Below are 19,295 nucleotides of genomic sequence, written 5' to 3' on the forward strand. Positions count from 1 at the left end.
TATCTATAAGGTTTCAATACATGCAAACACTTTTGTTATTGAGGAAATCTTCAGTGTAAACCACAAAGAAAAAAATCAACACCTGTGAATGGTTTTAATATATAATAACCACGACAAATAATAACACCCTAATACTCTAATTCTGATAATGCTATCTGGTGTGCATTTGAGTAAACTCGATAACTAAGACTCCTGAGGATGGGTAGCTGCAGTATGTGTTTAAAAAGAATGCAAAAAACGGCAAAGAGACTGACAAGGAGAGATTTAAAGAGGGATTTAACTTTGGTCATATTCAACACCGGAAAACTGGCGCAAGGAAGAGACTTTGACGGAAATGATTTAATTCACAAGGTGGACAAAAACGAGGACATATATCTTCCTGTCATACAGTTTGGTAATATTGGTAAGAAAATGACATAGGCAAAAGGATGATCTATCTGATAGGATCTATCTGAGGAAATATAAATATGTATATATGGACTACATGACCACGTTTTAAAAATAGCAGAGTACTGTACTGGGATCTTCTTGCAAGCCTGGACTCGGCACCTACTCACTGCGACGCGAATTCGTCACCTCTGGCGTAATCTCGCGAGATGTGCGGAGGGTGCCACCGTTTCCACGTCAAAGATGGACGTCGTAGGAGGAGGAGGAGGCGGTGGCGGTGGGTTGATCGCCAATAACAAGCAGAGAGCTATGATACCCAACAAAAGCAGGGGTGAATTTACCCGCAACCAAAGAAAAGACTCGGAGGTAAGGAATGGAAAGTCGAAAATAGATACGTCGCGCATCTCACTAAAGAAAACGTCGTATATTTTTTTCCGGTATTGCTAGCTTTTAGCTACCAAGCTAAGCGGTTGTCCCTTTCCGATGCGGTGCCTGTCAGGAAAACGGCGATGTGCAGTTAAATGTCAAATCTCAAAACAACCTAAAACTTTAACTGCCACGCACCTTTTATTTAGCAAACCGCTGCCGTCTTGGTATCACAAGCCATTTTACAAAGGACACAATGTATGATCAGTCTGATAGTAATGGCATCGGGCATTTTGGGATAAATGTTTTGCTGGCAACAGCATTAGATGACGATAGCAGCGATTTGGGTTTTTTTTGTAGAATATGAACATATTTTGAAAGGGATTTTTTTTTGTTTGGCAGCTTTGCTAACGTGTAGAAAACCTGTAGCTGTGTTGGTAGCCAGTTCTCATTTTTTGTGAGCAGTTTTATGTTACTTATTGTGTGATATAACTAAAATAGTGTGCTGCCGGTTGTATTGTGCCGGCTTGTCCGATTTCTTGAGAAGTTCGCGTGTATCACTTAAGGTCTGAAGTTTCCTTACTGGGGGAGGCGCTAAAACCCCAGTAACCCCTTTTGTTTTTTTTTTTCCTTCTTCCGTCTGAGCACTAGGGGGTACCAATGCTTTTTATAGCAACACCGTGTCTTTGTGAGCTCTGCACAAGAGCGTATGCTTCACTTTTAAAATGTGCTTAAAATCAATTATTGCAAGTCAGCTTCTGGGGGGTTTGCCTTGTGGATTTAATATATTTTATCTAGCACAGGCTGCAGTTAGTCTGCAGCTTTCCAGGAAGTGCATGGCAGGAGAGTAGGACCAACCTGGATGTGATGCCAGTCCGTTATATGGCACAGTCCCTAAGGGTGATTTTAAGACACCAGTTCACATAGGCTACATATGTTTTTGCTGTGGAGGAAATCCACATGAATCTGGAAGCAACTCAACATTCACACTATGCTACTAAGGAAGCCAGCCTCAAGGTAGCTCCAAAGATATACTAAATGGTCATTAAGGCTGCATTTCCTGTTTTTACTAAGATACATAAAGCCTTAATGAGGTTTGTGCTTCCTATACGTTAGAGCTAATGTAAAATGGATTTCTTGATATACACAAGTAGCTTAATTAGGTGGCCGATGTAATAGGAAGTTAATTTAAAAAGCAGTGATATCTACAGTTTAATTAAAGTCTGATACTGCATGCATCACTTGCCTTCCTGACCTTCTTTCCATATTATGTGGGAGGTATCTCTCTGTCCCATCGTGCTTTTGTAAGGCTGCATGTCAGAACATGACTTTTTGATGAACCTTTCATTCGGTTCCAGGGGTTTTCCGAGGCTCCGGATCTGGAGTTCGAATATGGCGACACGGATAAGTGGGCGGCAGAGCTGTCAGGTGAGCCTGCTGCTGTGGGCGCTTGTGGGACGTCGCAGCTTCAGACCTGCGTGCCTGCCAGCATCCCCCACCCCCCCGCGCTCGCGGTCATCATCGCTCCCACTGCACACAGTTTTTTCTAATTTTTTTTGGGCTGACATGTTCCTCTTTACTGTCTCCTCAGAGCTGTACAGCTACACTGAGGGGCCGGAGTTCCTCCTCAATAGGAAATGCTTCACGGAGGACTTCAGGACTCATGGTACTGGCTTTGACGTTTCCCCCAATTTCCCACAGATTTTGCAGTGTTTGCCGGGTAACAGCGTGGGGCTCGTCCTGCTGCTGTGCTCCTGCGGAATCCCTTTAAACCAGGGCGAACCTGATCCATAGAGGGTCAGTGCGGGTTTTTGGGATGACCTCTCAGTCAGCCAATAATAAAACGGTGGCTTGTAACTCCAGTCCTGGGGACCCTCTGTTATTGGCTGATTGAGAGGTCATCCCAAAAACCCACACTGACACTCCATGGATCAGGTTCCCCAACCCCTGCTTTAAGCTGTTGTGTCCGTGTGAATCTCTGCACAGGTTCAGTAATCATACTGTGTAGCAGCGTGTAGGTGCCATGTGTCATACACATGTGCCGTGCATCGTTTATGCAACGCGTTTAACCAGGAAAGAAATAATCAGTCATTTTAACAGTGTTCTAACTTGTGAATAGACTGTTGTTAGCAAAACCTAAACAAATAATGAGGACTTTAAGGATTAATTCCTTTCTTTCATGGTTATTTTGGTCTTGGTAGTCCACTGTGCATGCTGGTGTTTTTCCTAGCATTGACCGTAAATAGGCATCCAGATATTGTTTGTGTAAGGCATGTGAAATAGCACCTTGCCAAGTCTGCCCTCCCTGTGCCGGTCCTCGCAGTGACTGATAGGAAGTGGACAGAGCTGAGCCTGGCTGAGCACCGCGCCCACGCCATGCGCCTGCTGGACAGCCTGGAGGTGACGGCCCGCGAGAAGAGGCTGAAGGTGGCCAGAGCCATTCTCTACATGGCTCAGGGTGGGACGTCCCTCCATCTGTTTCTCTGCCTTAAGCCCTTCCTTCCTTTACATGGCGTGCCTTTATTTTTTAACTCCTTTAGTACACATATCCACATTTTTGTTAGTTATTTTAACGGAGTCTTTATATGCATAACATTTTTACTGTTTTTGGTTTCTGTTCTCTGTAATCATTGTCGTTTTGCTGTTTTGAGTAAATACAGATAATGTCTATGCCAGTGTCTATGGTAGCTTAATGGGCTGCTTAATCCTTTAGCTGTGTCGTGTTCGTTTGGGAACTGGAAGGGGTCCCAGTGCTCACAGCTGGTCTGCACAGGTACCTTCGGGGAGTGTGAATCGGAGGCGGAGGTGCAGCACTGGATGCGGTACAACGTCTTTCTACTGCTGGAGGTCGGCACCTTCTCAGCCCTGGTGGAGCTGCTGAACATGGAGATCGAGTAAGAGGGGTGGGACTGGGTCTCAGGTCAAGTGGGCTTTATTGGCTTACTGTCCATATATAAGCATGCAGTGGAAGGAGATAATCTTCCCTCCAGGGCCACAGTTGTATATAAAGACAATAAAAAGAGAGATTCACAGTAATGTTTAAAAGTCCAGAAGCACAGGATAGTGCAGGACAAGCAGGGTTGTATGTATGTATATTCCTGAGTATGTAACTAATAAGGTGAGTGGGTGGGGCCGTTCTCACAGACTATTGGTGGAACCTAAACTACCGTGGCCAATCACGTTGCATGTGATTGGTGGTGAGAATGTGGGAAGTGTGAAAGCCGTCTGTCTCTCATCGGCTTCTGTCTTGTTTCCTGTCTCTACCGCCTGCAGTAACAGTGCTGCCTGCACTAGTGCCGTCAGGAAACCTGCCATCTCCTTGGCTGATAGCACAGACCTCAGGTAAAGGATCCTGCCAAGTACCCCCTCCCCCCCGAACATCACCCATGCCTCCCCACTGCCCCTGCATCTGACTTGTGCTGCACTTGAGCAGGGTGCTGCTGAACATCATGTACCTGATGGTGGAGACCATTCAGCAGGAGGACCTTGCTGACAGCCCAGAGTGGAGGACCGCTCGGGACACCTTCAGGACTGAGCTGGGTACGGTGGGGTGGGGCACACTGGGCCACACTGGGCCAGAATCGCGGTTCTGTTGGAGAGATTGCAGCAGGATGCACAAATCCGCACCGTAATCTCCAGTTGCTTTTCCACTGGCACCAAGGAACCGAGCTGTACTGCCAGCTTGCGGTTTTCCATTGTAAAGTACGTCATAGCCATTGAAACTGTGACCAAACCGAGCTGATTGGTCAAAATGCACAAAAATACCAGTGTTTTGTGTTGATATGCATGGATTATTTGGGTGGGATTGGTTCCTGAACGTCAGTTGAACAGCGCCACCTGTTGGGGCTGGGGGTCTGTGCTGCAGCTCTGTGAATGAATGTGTGACCTGCAGGCTCTCCGCTGTACAACAACGAGCCCATCTCCGTCATGCTATTTGGCATGGTGACCAAGTTCTGCAGTGGCCACGCCCCCCACTTCCCCATGAAGAAGGTCTTGCTGCTGCTGTGGAAGACAATCCTGGTGAGGAAGACGGTTTATTATATGATTGCTGTTGATGCTTGTTGCCTTGGTAACCTAAGGATTAGCATAGCTTTATATTTAAACCATTAGTACAATGATAGCTTTGCCTGTTTTTCAAATATGGGTTGAGTAGTTTCCAGAAGTATAGCAGCCGGGTCCATAGTGGGATTCAAACCAACAGCTGTCTGGGTACAGTGCTAGTCTGTCATTGTTTAAGCTGCTGGCCTTAGTTTGGGACTCTGATAATGTCACGAACCCCCCCTCCCCCATATATTTCCAGTTCACACTGGGTGGTTTCGAGCAGCTCCAGCAAATCAAGGTGCGTAAGCGGGAGGATCTGACTTTGCCCCCCCTGCCGGAGGACAGCATCCGGGTGGTGCGCAGCATGCGAGCCGCCTCGCCCCCTGCCTCCGCATCCGACCTCATAGAGCAGCAGCAAAAACGGGCTCGCCGCGAGCACAAGGTAACCCCCCCTCATTACCGTCCTGTGTGCTCCGGCCCAGCCATTCAGAGTCCTGTAACTGCTGTCATCGGCCGACACGTTGTCTTCGGGCACACGTACTCACTCGATCGGCAGTTTGAGTCATTGAGGTGCTATTTGCCAGCTGGAGCTTCTGGTGCCACAACAAAAAAATATATAAAATCGGAGATTGTTGCCAAGCAACAACATAACTTAATTCCGTCCTCTATCGGCAATGAGTCAGGCCTCCATTAGTGTTAAGCTCTTCCTTCTCTTGCTGTCTCCCCTGCACAGGCTCTCATCAAGCAGGACAACCTAGATGCCTTCAACGAAAAGGACCCCTACAAGGCGGATGATACTCGTGAGGATGAAGATGACAGCGATGACAATGACAATAGCCTGGAACCGGAGACCTTTCCCTTAGAGCGGGACGAGGTCATGCCCCCGCCAATCCCACACCCGCCCTGCGAGAGGGTGTCTTTCCCCAAGGGCCTTCCTTGGGCCCCCAAAGTCCGGTAAGTGTCTTTGCAGATCCGGTTCGTTTGTCGGATCCATGTACTCTGCCCTGCAACACGAATGAGGACCACCTATCATTTACATTTCATCTGGGCACCTGTTTTTCCAGGGAGAAGGACATCGAACACTTCTTGGAATCTAGCAGAAGCAAATTTATTGGATACACTTTAGGAAGGTAAATTGAGGTTACATACTTGTTACTAAGTTTGTTACAATCTTAAATGATTATCAAGGAATCCATGGCAGACTCTCCAGCGAAAGGGGGGTTTTCCCCCCTTTTTCCAGTGTAGCATCCTTGGCTAGATACAGGAACGACAGCCAGTTCTTGGAGCAGGACCAGGCACGTACTGTGAGTCTGACATGCTGAGCTGTGTGTTGCAGTGATACAGACACCATTGTGGGCCTGCCTACCCCCATCCACGAGAGCATCAGGACCCTGAAGCAGGTACTATTTCTCAGGCTGTAGCAGTGCAGGGATACCCTGAATGCAGATAACAGTTCCCCTTCTGTAGGATCCAGTACCAAGGTTGCTAACAGTTTAAGGGAACTTTAAGCAGCGTGTGAGAGTAAGGTTCACGGTGTGAGTGTGAGAGTAAGGTTCACGGTGTTCTCTGTTGCAGCACAAGTATGTGTCCATTGCCGAAATTCAGATTGCCAAAGAAGAGGAGTTCCAGAAGACCCCACTGTCGGGGGTGAGTAGGCCTGCAAGCCTGTCCATCCCGGCAGAGACGCTCTGTGTGCAGTGAGTCCCAGTCAGGTGATGTCATTGTTGTGTGACAGGGGGAAGAGGAAGTAGAGATGTGTTCCACTGAGCTGCTGTACCAGGGAATCCTCCCCAGCCTGCCACAGTATATGGTAAGTCTGCAAATACGTACCAAGATTCCTAAGTGTGGAGTCTTATTTCATATCGATATTCTGAAGAACATGCAGTTGAAGCACCTCTCTGCCTATTCGTCTCTCGCTACCCACATCTCTCTGCTCCAGATTGCACTGCTGAAGATCCTGCTGGCTGCAGCTCCCACTTCCAAGGCCAAAACCGACTCCATAAACATCTTGGCTGACGTCCTGCCTGAAGAGATGCCGTACGTCCCCCTAACCCCCCCCCCCCCCCGTGTTGCTGCCCTGTGTGTGGGTGTGTATGTGAGAGCGAGTGACGTCACCTCCTTTCATCCAGGACCACAGTTCTGCAGAGCATGAAGCTGGGTGTGGATGTGAATCGGCATAAGGAGATCATCGTCAAGGCCATCTCTGCCATCTTGCTGCTGCTACTTAAACACTTTAAACTCAACCACATCTACCAGGTACCAGTCACCATGCACCTGCTGCACTATCCCAATAAACCATTAACCGATGCAGAACTCCTGCAGATTTATGGCTACATTCAGCATCCAATTATCCTTCTTCCTTAGTTTGAGTATATGGCCCAACACCTGGTCTTTGCTAACTGCATTCCGCTCATCCTGAAGTTCTTCAACCAGAACATAATGTCCTACATCACAGCTAAGAACAGGTCAGTGAGGGTCATTGAAACATAGCCTGATGTGTGGCCAGATTTTGAAGCCTAGTGACATTGTGAGTCTTTGTTTCCAGCATCTCCGTGCTGGACTTCCCCCACTGTGTGGTGCATGAGCTGCCTGAGCTGACTGCAGAGAGCCTGGTAAGGGAGAATTGCCTGCTGGGAAAAACAGAGGATCATGGGAAAATACGTGGGTCCTGTCTGTTAATATAATGCAATGTTGTCTGATCCTGGAGTCCCGTGTAAATACCAGTTTCGTCAAACTCAGAACTTGACGTCTTAGACACCTTGTTCAGTTCCGAGATTCTCCTCCTGCGTGCTTGAGGCCAATATCAGAAGGCACCAAAGCTGCAGAGCCGTCAGAACTCGCTGTTAAAATGAGGAACAGTCAGACGTTGTGGCGTCGGGTCTCATCAGGCTCGCTGTGTGTTTCTGGTTCACAGGAGGCTGGTGACAACAACCAGTTCTGCTGGAGGAACCTTTTCTCTTGCATCAACCTGCTGAGAATCCTCAACAAGCTCACCAAGTGGAAGCACTCCAGAACCATGGTGGGGAGCCCCTTGCTCTTTGTCTGTACCTCCATCTACACTTCTTTTCACCTACTTACCCCTTTTCTGTCTTTCTGTGTGCGACACATACCTTTCCATCTGTCTTTGCTCATTTGCTCATGTCAGCGATCTGTATAATTTGCTCATGTCAGCGTTTAATAAACGTCCAACTGCAAAATGTACCATGACACCAACGTATAAACTTATCAGCAAGATCCAGTGCTTATCACTTCCATTATTTATCAAAACACTTGCATGCGGTGGATGTAATAAACACAAGGATACACTAAATTGATACAGACTACTGAGTGTTGGGCGTCACGATACGCATTTCGGTAATATTTTAGGCACACTACTAACCTGTTTACCAAATTGCGGCCGCAATTAAATCTGCGTCAAGGCAAACCTTCTTCATCTAAGGCCCTGGTGATTATCTCGACGTCATCATGACAGCCCTACATATATGTATGGTTGATGGAATATCCGTGGAACATGTAAAACATTTTATGATGCAGTTTCATGACCAGAACGTTATTGAAACCCATCTGGGCACAAACTCAGCCATCTAGTTATACCTAAAACAGGGGTGGATAATCTTATCCTGAAATAGATGTTATATATGCAAGTGTTCACTGCTACTCCCTAATTAGATTGCTAATTAGAGGACTGATTGGCTGAAGAGTCCTCTCACCCGGGTTTGATCAGCTGACCTACAGGTTATCCCAAAAACCTGCTCACACGCTGGCCCTTTGCAGATGAGGTTGGCACACAAACATACAACCTGCTGCATAAAAGTAAAGTTGATTTGGGTACAAGTATGTTAAATGTGAATGTTCTTTATACACGTTTATTTGCACCTGCAGGCATATGTGTATATATACAGATTTTTTTTTTTAATTTCACTTCCGTTTGCTGCAGATGCTGGTTGTCTTTAAGTCGGCTCCTATCCTCAAGAGGGCGCTCAAGGTCAAGCAGGCCATGATGCAGCTATACGTGTTAAAGCTGTTGAAGGTCCAGACTAAGTACTTAGGGCGACAATGGAGGAAAAGCAACATGAAAACCATGTCGGCCATCTACCAGAAGGTGCGGCATCGCCTCAATGATGACTGGGCCTACGGAAACGGTAAGTACGCCATCGTCTGCTCAAAGCCACCCTCCATGAAGGAATTCCCCTTGGCTGTGGGACTGCCCCTGAACTTTCAGTCTATAAATGGTTACCACAGTCTCTATTGCAGTGGTCTCCAACCCTGCTGCTAGAGGTTTACCTCACTTGATACAGATAATCACGCTAGCTTGCCTTCAACATAGCTGGTTCTAATATTGAGATTCTGCCGAAGGACCTGATTTTCTGTATCAGGTGTGTTAAATTAGGGCTGCAGCTAATCTCTGCGGAGGGTGGATCTCCAGGAGAAGGGTTGGTGACCACTGCTCTACCGAGATGCTTGGATTATTTCTGACACATAATATGTCCTCAATAAGCAGGTTTCCATTCTGTTTAGTGCTGCAGACAATGGCAATTTGAATCGCACATTTCCAGAGGTACTATCCCCTTTTGGTATAATTGCTAGTCCCTAACAGTCAGTGCCCCAGTTGCGCGATTCCCCAGTGGTAACTACCCCCGTTTCTCGGTAGTAGATCTGGATGCACGGCCCTGGGACTTCCAGGCCGAGGAGTGCGCGCTGAGGGCCAACATAGAGCGCTTCAATGCCCGGCGCTACGACAAGAGCCAGGGAAACCCGGACTTCCTGCCCGTGGACAACTGCCTGCAGAGCGTGCTGGGCCAGCGTGTGGAGCTGCCCGAGGAATTCCAAATGAACTATGACCTCTGGCTGGAGCGGGAGGTCTTCTCCAAACCCATCTCCTGGGAGGAGCTGTTGCAGTGAGGCCGAGGTGCGGTCAGACAGAGTCCTGGTGGGACCCGGCAGAACCCGGTTCCTCCCTCTGCTGTGCTCTCATCAAGAGAGACAAAGCCTTGTCCCAGCGCCTTGTCAGGACCACCAGAGCCGTGGCCTGCTTGTCACTCTGGTCTGAAATCAGAAGCGTCACGGCAGTGGTTACTGCTCACTGAGATGCCAGGAGCACTCCATCTGTTTCCTTACTGCTTCTTTTGGTTACCCCTACCCCCCCCTATACACACACACACACATGCACACACAAGCCTCTGTGCTCTTCCTCCAGTCTGGGCCAAACTACACCCCTAACTGTATTTTAGTACCCTTCAATAGCAGGACCGCACCAAATCTGCTGGTCATCGAGGATTGTGTTAGAACCTACAACCTGCTGCAGTGTGGCACTGTCAGCTTATGGAAAGGGGATCCAGCCCCCTTTGGACCTTTTACCTCCTCAACCTTACACTACTGTCCTCTCCTGGGGGCATCTTAGAATCTGTATGTTATGAATGATTTCTGTTATGTATTTTTGTGTGTATAAGGAGCATCGCTTATAGGTTTGTGTTTTATTTCTATAGGCAGATGTGCGGGTTTGTGGGCATGGGGGGGGGCTGTGCCTTCACATCGCCCCCTTTTTATTGTCCTGCGGACCAGATGTTGTGTTTCCTGAGTGATGCTCCCTGGGCGTAAAATGCTGGAAGCTGGTGATTTTGGTCTGGGCCTTTTTTTTTCATTCTTTCTTTGCTTATTCTCCTTTTAAAATATTACTTTTGCGTAGCATACGTCTTGCCATTTAATCTTAGCTGTGCGCTATGCTAAGGCAGGTATGTAATACCTGCATAAAGGCCAGGGGAATGCCCCCCCCCCCCCCCCACCATTTCTGGGAGTCCAGCCATTGGTTGTCAGTCTTGCTGTGTTTATGTCCGCAAGGCCATGGCTGTGGAAAATGAAGGGGGAAGCCAACCTTTCAGATGAATTTTCAAAGGGGGACCTGATTTGACAGGCAGGCAGGCAGGTAAGTGTCCTGTTGGAAAGGGCCTCATAAGTCAGAACTCCTTGCAGCTTTCATTATAGATCATGTTTTAATATCATCTGTTTTTGTACAGTTTGCTGCATCACTCTCTGTAAGCGACGGAATTAATAAATTTCTCTGATGTGTGCTGCTGCTTCTGGTCTCTCTCTTCAGTTTAATGTTCACAGGTGTTGCCTCACTTGTAGGGAATGCTGTTTTATCTGCTGGTCATGTGGTCTGGGCCTCATGTTTGGAGCCTGGAGCCACGGGCAGTGGTGCTTTGGAGTTAATCCCAAAATGCTCCTTGTGGTGCCCTGAGCAACCAGCAGGGGAGGCATAGCAACTCAGCAGGTAGTACTGTGGACTCACCTCCAGGGCTCTGTATTCAATTCCTGCCCCAAGCTGTGTGCCTTTGGAGTCCACATGTTCTCTTCGTGTGGGTTTCCTCCCACAGACCAAAGACTCGACGGTGCAAGTTAAACTAACTGTTACATTTTTTCTGAATGGGGGGTGGAGTCCTGATTTTGACCCTATTGGCTGTTACGTAGGATAGCTAACGCATTAATCTATAAATTTACCCTGATGTGTGAATATGTGCCCTCTGATGGACTGGCATAGTCTTCATTGTGTCCCTGCCTTGTGCTTCCTGGGACAGGCTCTGTGGAAGAAGGTTTTGGGATACCTGGCTGATAAGGTGTATTTTGTTCGGATTGTCACTTGGACACCCAAGGGAGGAGGGATGTTTTAGATATAATCTTATTGGAAATTGAGGGAATCATCATGGGCCAATAGATAAGGATGTTTATTCAACACATGCTCTCTTTGAAATCAGTCTCTTCCATGAACATTGTAGTAGCTTTGCCTTAGCATTGTGATTGCACCACAGTGCTTGTCTGCAAAACTACTCCACTGCACCTCGATGCCTGTCCGTGCAGAACTACTTCACTGAACCTCAATGCCTGTCCGTGAAAAACTACTCCACTGAACCTCACATGTGACCTTCATATCTCTGACACTAGTACTAGAAGCAAGTACATAACTTCGGGTTGATCATTGGAGGAGATGAGATCTCCATCCAATCAAAGGCGTCCAGGGGGTTGTATTGGCTGGTTTTGATTATTGGGTGCGTTACAATCCCCCCATGACTTACGTCCATGACCGTAATTATTATTTCGGCACTTCCACTATTTTTTTATAGTGTTCGTTATTTTCAATACTTGTCATACATGTCATAGGCATCAATATGCAACAGGATTGTACAGAACACAATTTCCACCATCCTGGACGTGTAGCCATGTTTACGTTTTACACGATTTTAAAAGACGTGATGCAAAGTCTAATTCACCTTTAAATTACGTCAAAAAGCTAGTCCAAAACAACACGAATCACGTAGAGGTCCATCCGATACTGCCAACGCGGTTTCGGGTGTCTCCGAAACACAACTCTGTAAGACTTACAGACACACTAGCTAAAAAGCAAAATTCTTGTGTGAAATAAATTTAGCCCCGATATTCAAGTCAATTTGAAGGTAACACGGATCTAAGTTTAGGTCGGTAAGATTTTTTGTAACGGGAAGTCTAAGATCCGACATCCGGGAAAAATTACGTGCAACATGATTTCACAGTACTGAAACGAAACCTAAACATCCGGAACACAAACCACTTAAGTGACTTGTATGCTTTTGGTAACTGAAGGTGTGTCTCAGTCAGACCCAGGCTCAGTTTATCGAAGCCACCTTAACGCTCCGTCGTTCGCAAGTTTTTTTATCTTGTAACACAGAACTTACGAACGACGTTCGAAGATGTCCGAAGCGGTAAAAAAAAAAAGCTAAAGGCCACGCCCCTGCGGATCAACTCAGGCGGAAGATCGTCAACGAAGTAAAACTAAGGCGGGAAGTTTTTGGAAACGAGACGGTTTATTGTATTTTTAGCAACAATGGCCTTATCAATCTTAACTGATCAAGACCAGTTCAAATGCCTGATCTGTCTGCATTTACTGGAAGACCCAGTGACAATCCCTTGCAGACACAGTTTCTGTATGGACTGCATTAAGCGCGTATGGGATTGGAATGATGTTACTGGCATCTACAACTGTCCCTGTTGTTCGAAGAACTTCAGCCCTCAGCCAAATCTGACCATAGATGTCATTCTGAATAAGAAGGTGGAGGAGATAAGAAGGTCCCGAACTAGAGAGACACTGTTGAGCAGTTCTGCTGGGAAGAAACGGAAGGCCCCGGACTCCCCAGCCCTGGCGAGGTCGGTGCACGTGTTTGGGATACAGAAAGACATGGTCTGTGCTTTACACCATAGACCGCTGGATGTTTACTGTCGTACGGACCAAAGGAGCATCTGCTCTCAGTGTGTGACGGAGCTGCACCAGCCACATGAGACAGTCTCTGTGGTCACTGAGAGGAAGATGAGACAGGTAAGGCCCAGATGCAGTTAAAACTGTACCGCCATCAGTACACTGGGACTGTAGCTCTAGGTTTCTATTTACAGAAAATTGCAGTTTCTTCCAGTTACTAAACCAACATTTCTATCCTAGGGCATTAATCACTTCACTCATTTATAAACATGCATACAGTACTTGTGTGCTTTTAAGTAATATTCTCAGCTTGTGTTAAGACGTGATGGTTATAGACATGGGCTTTGTTAGGTTTGATGACTCGGGGCTATAACGCCGAGTTTTATAGCCCCGATGCAACTTACAGAAAAAAGGCAAGCCCCATTTAAATTTGGCTTAGCCCCTGATCTTTTCAATAGCTTGAAATGCTTCTCATGGTGATAGATATGAGATTCCTGTTAGATTCAGCATCAGGATTGGTGGCCCGGGGTCATAGGTATGATTGATACCGTACGAATAACGGTCCCTGACCCGCTGTCACAGAACTCATACGGTCCCACAGAGGCTTTCTGTACGTGCCAGTGCTGCCCATATAACAGTTTCTAACAGTTAGATTTTACTGTGCTGTTGAAGTAGGTGAATGGAGGGATGTGGTGTTGATGTGGGTGAATGGAGGGATGTGGTATTGATGTGGAATGTGACTAAATGGAATTATTTTGTGTACAGGAACAGCTGGCGATGGAGAGAAACAGGTTCCAGAAGAAGCTCCAGGAGAGGGAGAGAAAGCTGCTGGAGACCAGGATGACTTTGGAGTCCTTCAGGGTGGGTATAGACCACAAGGGAAGTGGGAGGCTTGACTTTTTGGGCAACTAAGGCCATAAGGGGTCCTTTAATCTGTCTGTCAAAGAAGTATTCCTCTATACTGGGGCGGAAGTGGCTGAGGGAGACCATGGTTGTTTCCCAGTACCAAGAACATGAAGATCGTACTTGTGTCCTTGATAAGAACATTCTTGCTAACCTGCCTCCCAAGAATAAACTTGGGGCGAGGATGCAACCGATGCATTTTTGATATTTGGGATGGGGCAAGGGGGTGCAGTGGTGCAGTGGTTAGCACTGTTGCCTCACACCTCTGGGACCCGGGTTCGAGTCTTCGCCACATGTGTGTGGAGTTTGCATGTTCTCCCCATGTCGTCGTGGGGATTCCTCCGGATACTCCGGTTTCCCCCCACAGTCCAAAAACATGCTGAGGCTAATTGGAGTTGCTAAATTGCCCGTAGGAGTGCATGTGAGTGTGAATGGTGTGTGAGTGTGCCCTGCGATGGGCTGGCCCCCCATCCTGGGTTGTTCCCTGCCTCGTGCCCATTGCTTCCGGGATAGGCTCCGGACCCCCCGCGACCCAGAAGGATAAGCGTTTTGGAAAATGGATGGATGGATGGGGCAAGAATCTGGGGGGTTTTTACTGTCCTCCGTTCTTGTGTTCTTGAGTATTTGAACTATACTTCGGCAATGGATGATGGTGTAAAACGCATATTGGCAAACAACCTAGGCTATGGTAACCAGTAAGACCAGTCCTCCTCCCATCTGTCTCTACTAGGTCTCTGCATGGGAAGCAGAAGAGAACGCTAAGAGTATCTCTGCTGAGCTGATCCAGACAATTGAGGGAAGGTGCTCTGAGGTGATCGAGGAGATCAAAAATCAGGAGAAGGCTGCAGTGGATGAAGCCAAAACGCTGCTTCAGCGAATGGAGCAGGAGATTGCTGAGATGAGGAAAAGGGACTCTGAGCTGGAGCAGATTTCACGCACAAAGAATCCTGTCCGTATCTTACAGGTAAAATCCATGTTTTTCAGACTGTCTGCTGGTCAGGACTAGAAATGAGTCCTGTTAGTCTGGGTTTTAATTTGCATTTAGATAGTAACACTCAAAAGTGCCCCCCCAAAGTTAAATCTAAAAAACAAAAACACTTTTTTGTGTATAAAATTAAATCTAAAAAAAAAAAAACACCTTTTCATAGCTATTATTCAGGTAATATGTTTTAGGGATACTGTCATTCCACAAGATTGAGAGACTTTTTTTGTGTAGATAATGTATGTAATTATGTCATCTTGAAATTTTAAAATGGTCCAATGAGTATATTTTCCCACAGCACCCATTTCAGTGATTATTACAGAATGAATTTCATCCATTCCGTTCATGTTGCACAGTTCCATAGGCTGCCTACGACGTACGCACATATTTGTCCCTGTGCTATGTTCCATCGTTTGGAAATTCATCCCCTAGACTTCCATCTGCCTCCACCAACTTGGGTCCAAATTCCTGCCACAAAGGTCACCTTAAAGGCGAAGATTGATAGTGGTTTCTGTTGACAAAGTGGCTTCTCATCGCTCCAGTCCACCCACCTGCATCATGATTTTCTCCATTGTGGTTTTGATACGTTGTGGGCTTGGCATTAGTAATTAAATAGAAGTTTTTGGGAGTTTTGTGAAATCTGCAAAGACGACACACAAAACGTAAATGCATAAAACATATATGCAGTGCAGGTTTGTAGGACGCCATGCATGTTTACGGCAGTCTCTCACGTGATATCTTGCAGTGCTCTTCCAGTGCTCTTGCAGTGATCTTTGTATCTGGTGTTTCTTGTATCTTTTTGCTCCATTTCGCTCCGCTTGCTAAGAGGACCAAAAAATGTGGCGTTTTTGTTCCAGATCGCGGGGGTTCTGTGCCCCTAACCCCTGTGATGTAAAAGGGTCGACCGTAGTATGTTCAGAACCCTCCCTCACCTCTCTCCCATGTACAGCAGAGGTGGCCTTTACCGAGCCTCCCAGCAGAACCTGACGATCCCCCAAACCTGGTTGTAGACCTGCAGCTTCCCCTTGAGATGATGAAGGCAGCTCTGTCCGACCTGAAGCGGCAGATAGGGGATATGTGTGATGCAGAGGTGATGAGAATCTCAAACACAGGTTCGTCTGAAAACCTTGTCATTTTTGTTTTAACCTAGACTTTTCATTTAGGTTATTTTGCAAATCTTGATATTTCTCATACAAATAAGCAGGTTCCATAACACATAACATAACATAACATAAGGGCTTAATTGTTATGTATTACAGTCATCAGAATCAGAATCGTGTTTATTGGCCAAGTATGTGAGCGAACATTCCGCTCCGATTCCGGTCGATGGCGTCTCTCAAGCACAACAGTATAAAAACAACAACGATATTTAAAGTCAGAATGAACAATATACTGAGCAATATAATATACAGTAATGTATAATCTACAATATGAATGTGTAATATGGCCTTACTTGCTGCTTCGTGTCTGTCAGGAAGCTGGTGATCCACCTTTTGACCAAAACACAGTCATGTGTTTCTTTAAACCATTATCTGGTGAACCCTGGTCCTATATATCTTACTTATATACATTGACTTTCTATACAGCAAATGATCCCAGTTCTACTCATGGGTCCAGTGCTGCTCCAGAGCGACCGTCTATTCCAGAACAGTCTGATCCAGAACAGTCTGATCGAGAACCGAGCTCCAGACCAGAATTCTTAAAATGTAAGTATGCTACACAAGACACACTCCTTTGATAATTTTCTGTGCTTTTCCTGAACACTGTTGTAGGAAAACTCATGGGCAGAAAGGTGCTCACACCGTCAACTTCTGATGTCTACCCTTAGATGCCTGCCACCTGACTTTTGACCCAAATACGGCCAACCATGAGCTAACCCTGTCTGCAGACGGGCAGGAGGTCACACGGGGGGACAAAGAGTACTATGCTATCTTCCCAGAGAAGTTCGTCTCTAAGAGCCAGGTCCTGTGCCGGGAGGTCCTGTCCGGTGGCCGTTTTTACTGGGAAGCTGAACTGGAGGGGACCAAGGCAGAGGTGGCGGTCACGTACAGAGGCATTAGCAGAAAGGGGACCACATCCCGTGCTTCCTTCGGGGCCAACGATCAGTCCTGGAGCTTAGACTGCATCAACGGGGTTTACTCTGCCTGCTACAATATGAAGCGCATTGATATCAGGGTACCTTACAGCCCCCGGGTGGGAGTGTACCTGGATCACAAGGCCGGGACTCTGTCCTTCTACAGCGTTTCCGACACCATGACTCTGCTCCATAGGTACCAAACCACCTTCCATGAGCCCATGTGTGCTGGGTTTTGGGTTGGTTCTGGAGTAACCATTAAACTCTGCCATCTGCAACAGTAGGGAATTTGCACATTTGTGAAGCAGAAAAAGAGAGAATGATGCATACACACAAAAGGTTGTGTAGAATGTATCACATGTATAAATTCTGCCTTCTTCTTGCTTTCAGAATTAAACTGCCATTGTGCAAATTGATGGAAATTTTTTTTATTTTTGCTTAGGTTATAAACTGAAGAGTAGCAATTCAATCTATAAGAACATGTTTCCATTTTTAAAATTGCACAATGTCCATGGACCCTGGGCCCAGATTTAGTGGGCCCAAGCCTTAATCCACCCATGTGTGGGCCTGGTACTCACAGGCACCCATTATCATCAAAAAGCCATTAAAACCCCCGAAGGGAGTTTATATATCAATACACATGTATGTCTATGGTTATGCATGTATCTGAGCATGAAAGAGTGTGACTGAACATGAAAGGTGTAAGTATTGGCCTCCGGTCCTGACACCCGCGGGGGGACACCGTTTACACAGATGAGCTGTCGTCAGCAGCCCTGCGTCGTCAGACAGCGGCAGAAACATGCTGGGCGAATGCAGCGCGCCTACCTGCGGTGCGTGGGGTCTGACCTGCAGCACTCCATCTGTTTCCTTACTGCTTCTTTTGGTTACCCCTACCCCCCCCTATACACACACACACACATGCACACACAAGCCTCTGTGCTCTTCCTCCAGTCTGGGCCAAACTACACCCCTAACTGTATTTTAGTACCCTTCAATAGCAGGACCGCACCAAATCTGCTGGTCATCGAGGATTGTGTTAGAACCTACAACCTGCTGCAGTGTGGCACTGTCAGCTTATGGAAAGGGGATCCAGCCCCCTTTGGACCTTTTACCTCCTCAACCTTACACTACTGTCCTCTCCTGGGGGCATCTTAGAATCTGTATGTTATGAATGATTTCTGTTATGTATTTTTGTGTGTATAAGGAGCATCGCTTATAGGTTTGTGTTTATTTCTATAGGCAGATGTGCGGGTTTGTGGGCATGGGGGGGGGGGCTGTGCCTTCACATCGCCCCCTTTTTATTGTCCTGCGGACCAGATGTTGTGTTTCCTGAGTGATGCTCCCTGGGCGTAAAATGCTGGAAGCTGGTGATTTTGGTCTGGGCCTTTTTGTTCATTCTTTCTTTGCTTATTCTCCTTTTAAAATATTACTTTTGCGTAGCGTATGTCTTGCCATTTAATCTTAGCTGTGCGCTATGCTAAGGCAGGTATGTAATACCTGCATAAAGGCCAGGGGAATGCCCCCCCCCCCCCCACCATTTCTGGGAGTCCAGCCATTGGTTGTCAGTCTTGCTGTGTTTATGTCCGCAAGGCCATGGCTGTGGAAAATGAAGGGGGAAGCCAACCTTTCAGATGAATTTTCAAAGGGGGACCTGATTTGACAGGCAGGCAGGCAGGTAAGTGTCCTGTTGGAAAGGGCCTCATAAGTCAGAACTCCTTGCAGCTTTCATTATAGATCATGTTTTAATATCATCTGTTTTTGTACAGTTTGCTGCATCACTCTCTGTAAGCGACGGAATTAATAAATTTCTCTGATGTGTGCTGCTGCTTCTGGTCTCTCTCTTCAGTTTAATGTTCACAGGTGTTGCCTCACTTGTAGGGAATGCTGTTTTATCTGCTGGTCATGTGGTCTGGGCCTCATGTTTGGAGCCTGGAGCCACGGGCAGTGGTGCTTTGGAGTTAATCCCAAAATGCTCCTTGTGGTGCCCTGAGCAACCAGGAGGGGAGGCATAGCAACTCAGCAGGTAGTACTGTGGACTCACCTCCAGGGCTCTGTATTCAATTCCTGCCCCAAGCTGTGTGCCTTTGGAGTCCACATGTTCTCTTCGTGTGGGTTTCCTCCCACAGACCAAAGACTCGAGGGTGCAAGTTAAACTAACTGTTACATTTTTTCTGAATGGGGGGGGGTGGAGTCCTGATTTTGACCCTATTGGCTGTTACGTAGGATAGCTAACGCATTAATCTATAAATTTACCCTGATGTGTGAATATGTGCCCTCTGATGGACTGGCATAGTCTTCATTGTGTCCCTGCCTTGTGC

At 46.9% G+C, this 19,295-nt stretch overlaps 2 protein-coding genes across 6 annotated transcripts; both read left to right on the forward strand.

Moving 5' to 3' along the window:
• The first annotated feature begins 594 nt into the window (after positions 1-594).
• Positions 595-18,803, forward strand: LOC125747919 (striatin-interacting protein 1 homolog). 2 transcript variants are annotated; one of them, XR_007399402.1, is made up of 22 exons: positions 595-753; positions 2,112-2,181; positions 2,345-2,419; positions 3,077-3,211; positions 3,527-3,647; positions 4,027-4,095; positions 4,187-4,293; positions 4,646-4,773; positions 5,054-5,236; positions 5,528-5,748; positions 5,859-5,924; positions 6,131-6,194; positions 6,370-6,441; positions 6,530-6,604; positions 6,734-6,831; positions 6,924-7,050; positions 7,159-7,259; positions 7,340-7,406; positions 7,709-7,813; positions 8,732-8,936; positions 9,449-10,717; positions 18,649-18,803. XR_007399402.1 is itself a non-coding variant. In XM_049023538.1 (21 exons), the coding sequence occupies exons 1-21, from the start codon at positions 631-633 to the stop codon at positions 9,694-9,696; spliced, it is 2,460 nt and encodes an 819-aa protein (XP_048879495.1). In that variant the 5' UTR covers positions 595-630; the 3' UTR covers positions 9,697-10,868. The 2 variants fall into 2 exon arrangements, 1 of the variants encoding a protein (XP_048879495.1); XM_049023538.1 differs by lacking the exon at positions 18,649-18,803 and having other exon boundaries at positions 9,449-10,868.
• On the forward strand, positions 10,988-17,399 carry LOC125747921 (tripartite motif-containing protein 16-like protein). 4 transcript variants are annotated; one of them, XM_049023542.1, is made up of 6 exons: positions 10,988-13,138; positions 13,784-13,879; positions 14,652-14,885; positions 15,853-16,015; positions 16,490-16,609; positions 16,732-17,399. In XM_049023542.1, the coding sequence occupies exons 1-6, from the start codon at positions 12,650-12,652 to the stop codon at positions 17,259-17,261; spliced, it is 1,632 nt and encodes a 543-aa protein (XP_048879499.1). In that variant the 5' UTR covers positions 10,988-12,649; the 3' UTR covers positions 17,262-17,399. The 4 variants fall into 4 exon arrangements, with proteins under 4 accessions (XP_048879499.1, XP_048879500.1, XP_048879501.1 ...); XM_049023543.1 differs by having other exon boundaries at positions 15,856-16,015; XM_049023544.1 differs by lacking the exon at positions 14,652-14,885.
• Positions 18,804-19,295: the final 492 nt, after the last annotated feature.

Source organism: Brienomyrus brachyistius, chromosome 8, assembly GCF_023856365.1.
Source record: "Brienomyrus brachyistius isolate T26 chromosome 8, BBRACH_0.4, whole genome shotgun sequence".
Taxonomy (NCBI): Eukaryota; Metazoa; Chordata; class Actinopteri; order Osteoglossiformes; family Mormyridae; genus Brienomyrus; species Brienomyrus brachyistius.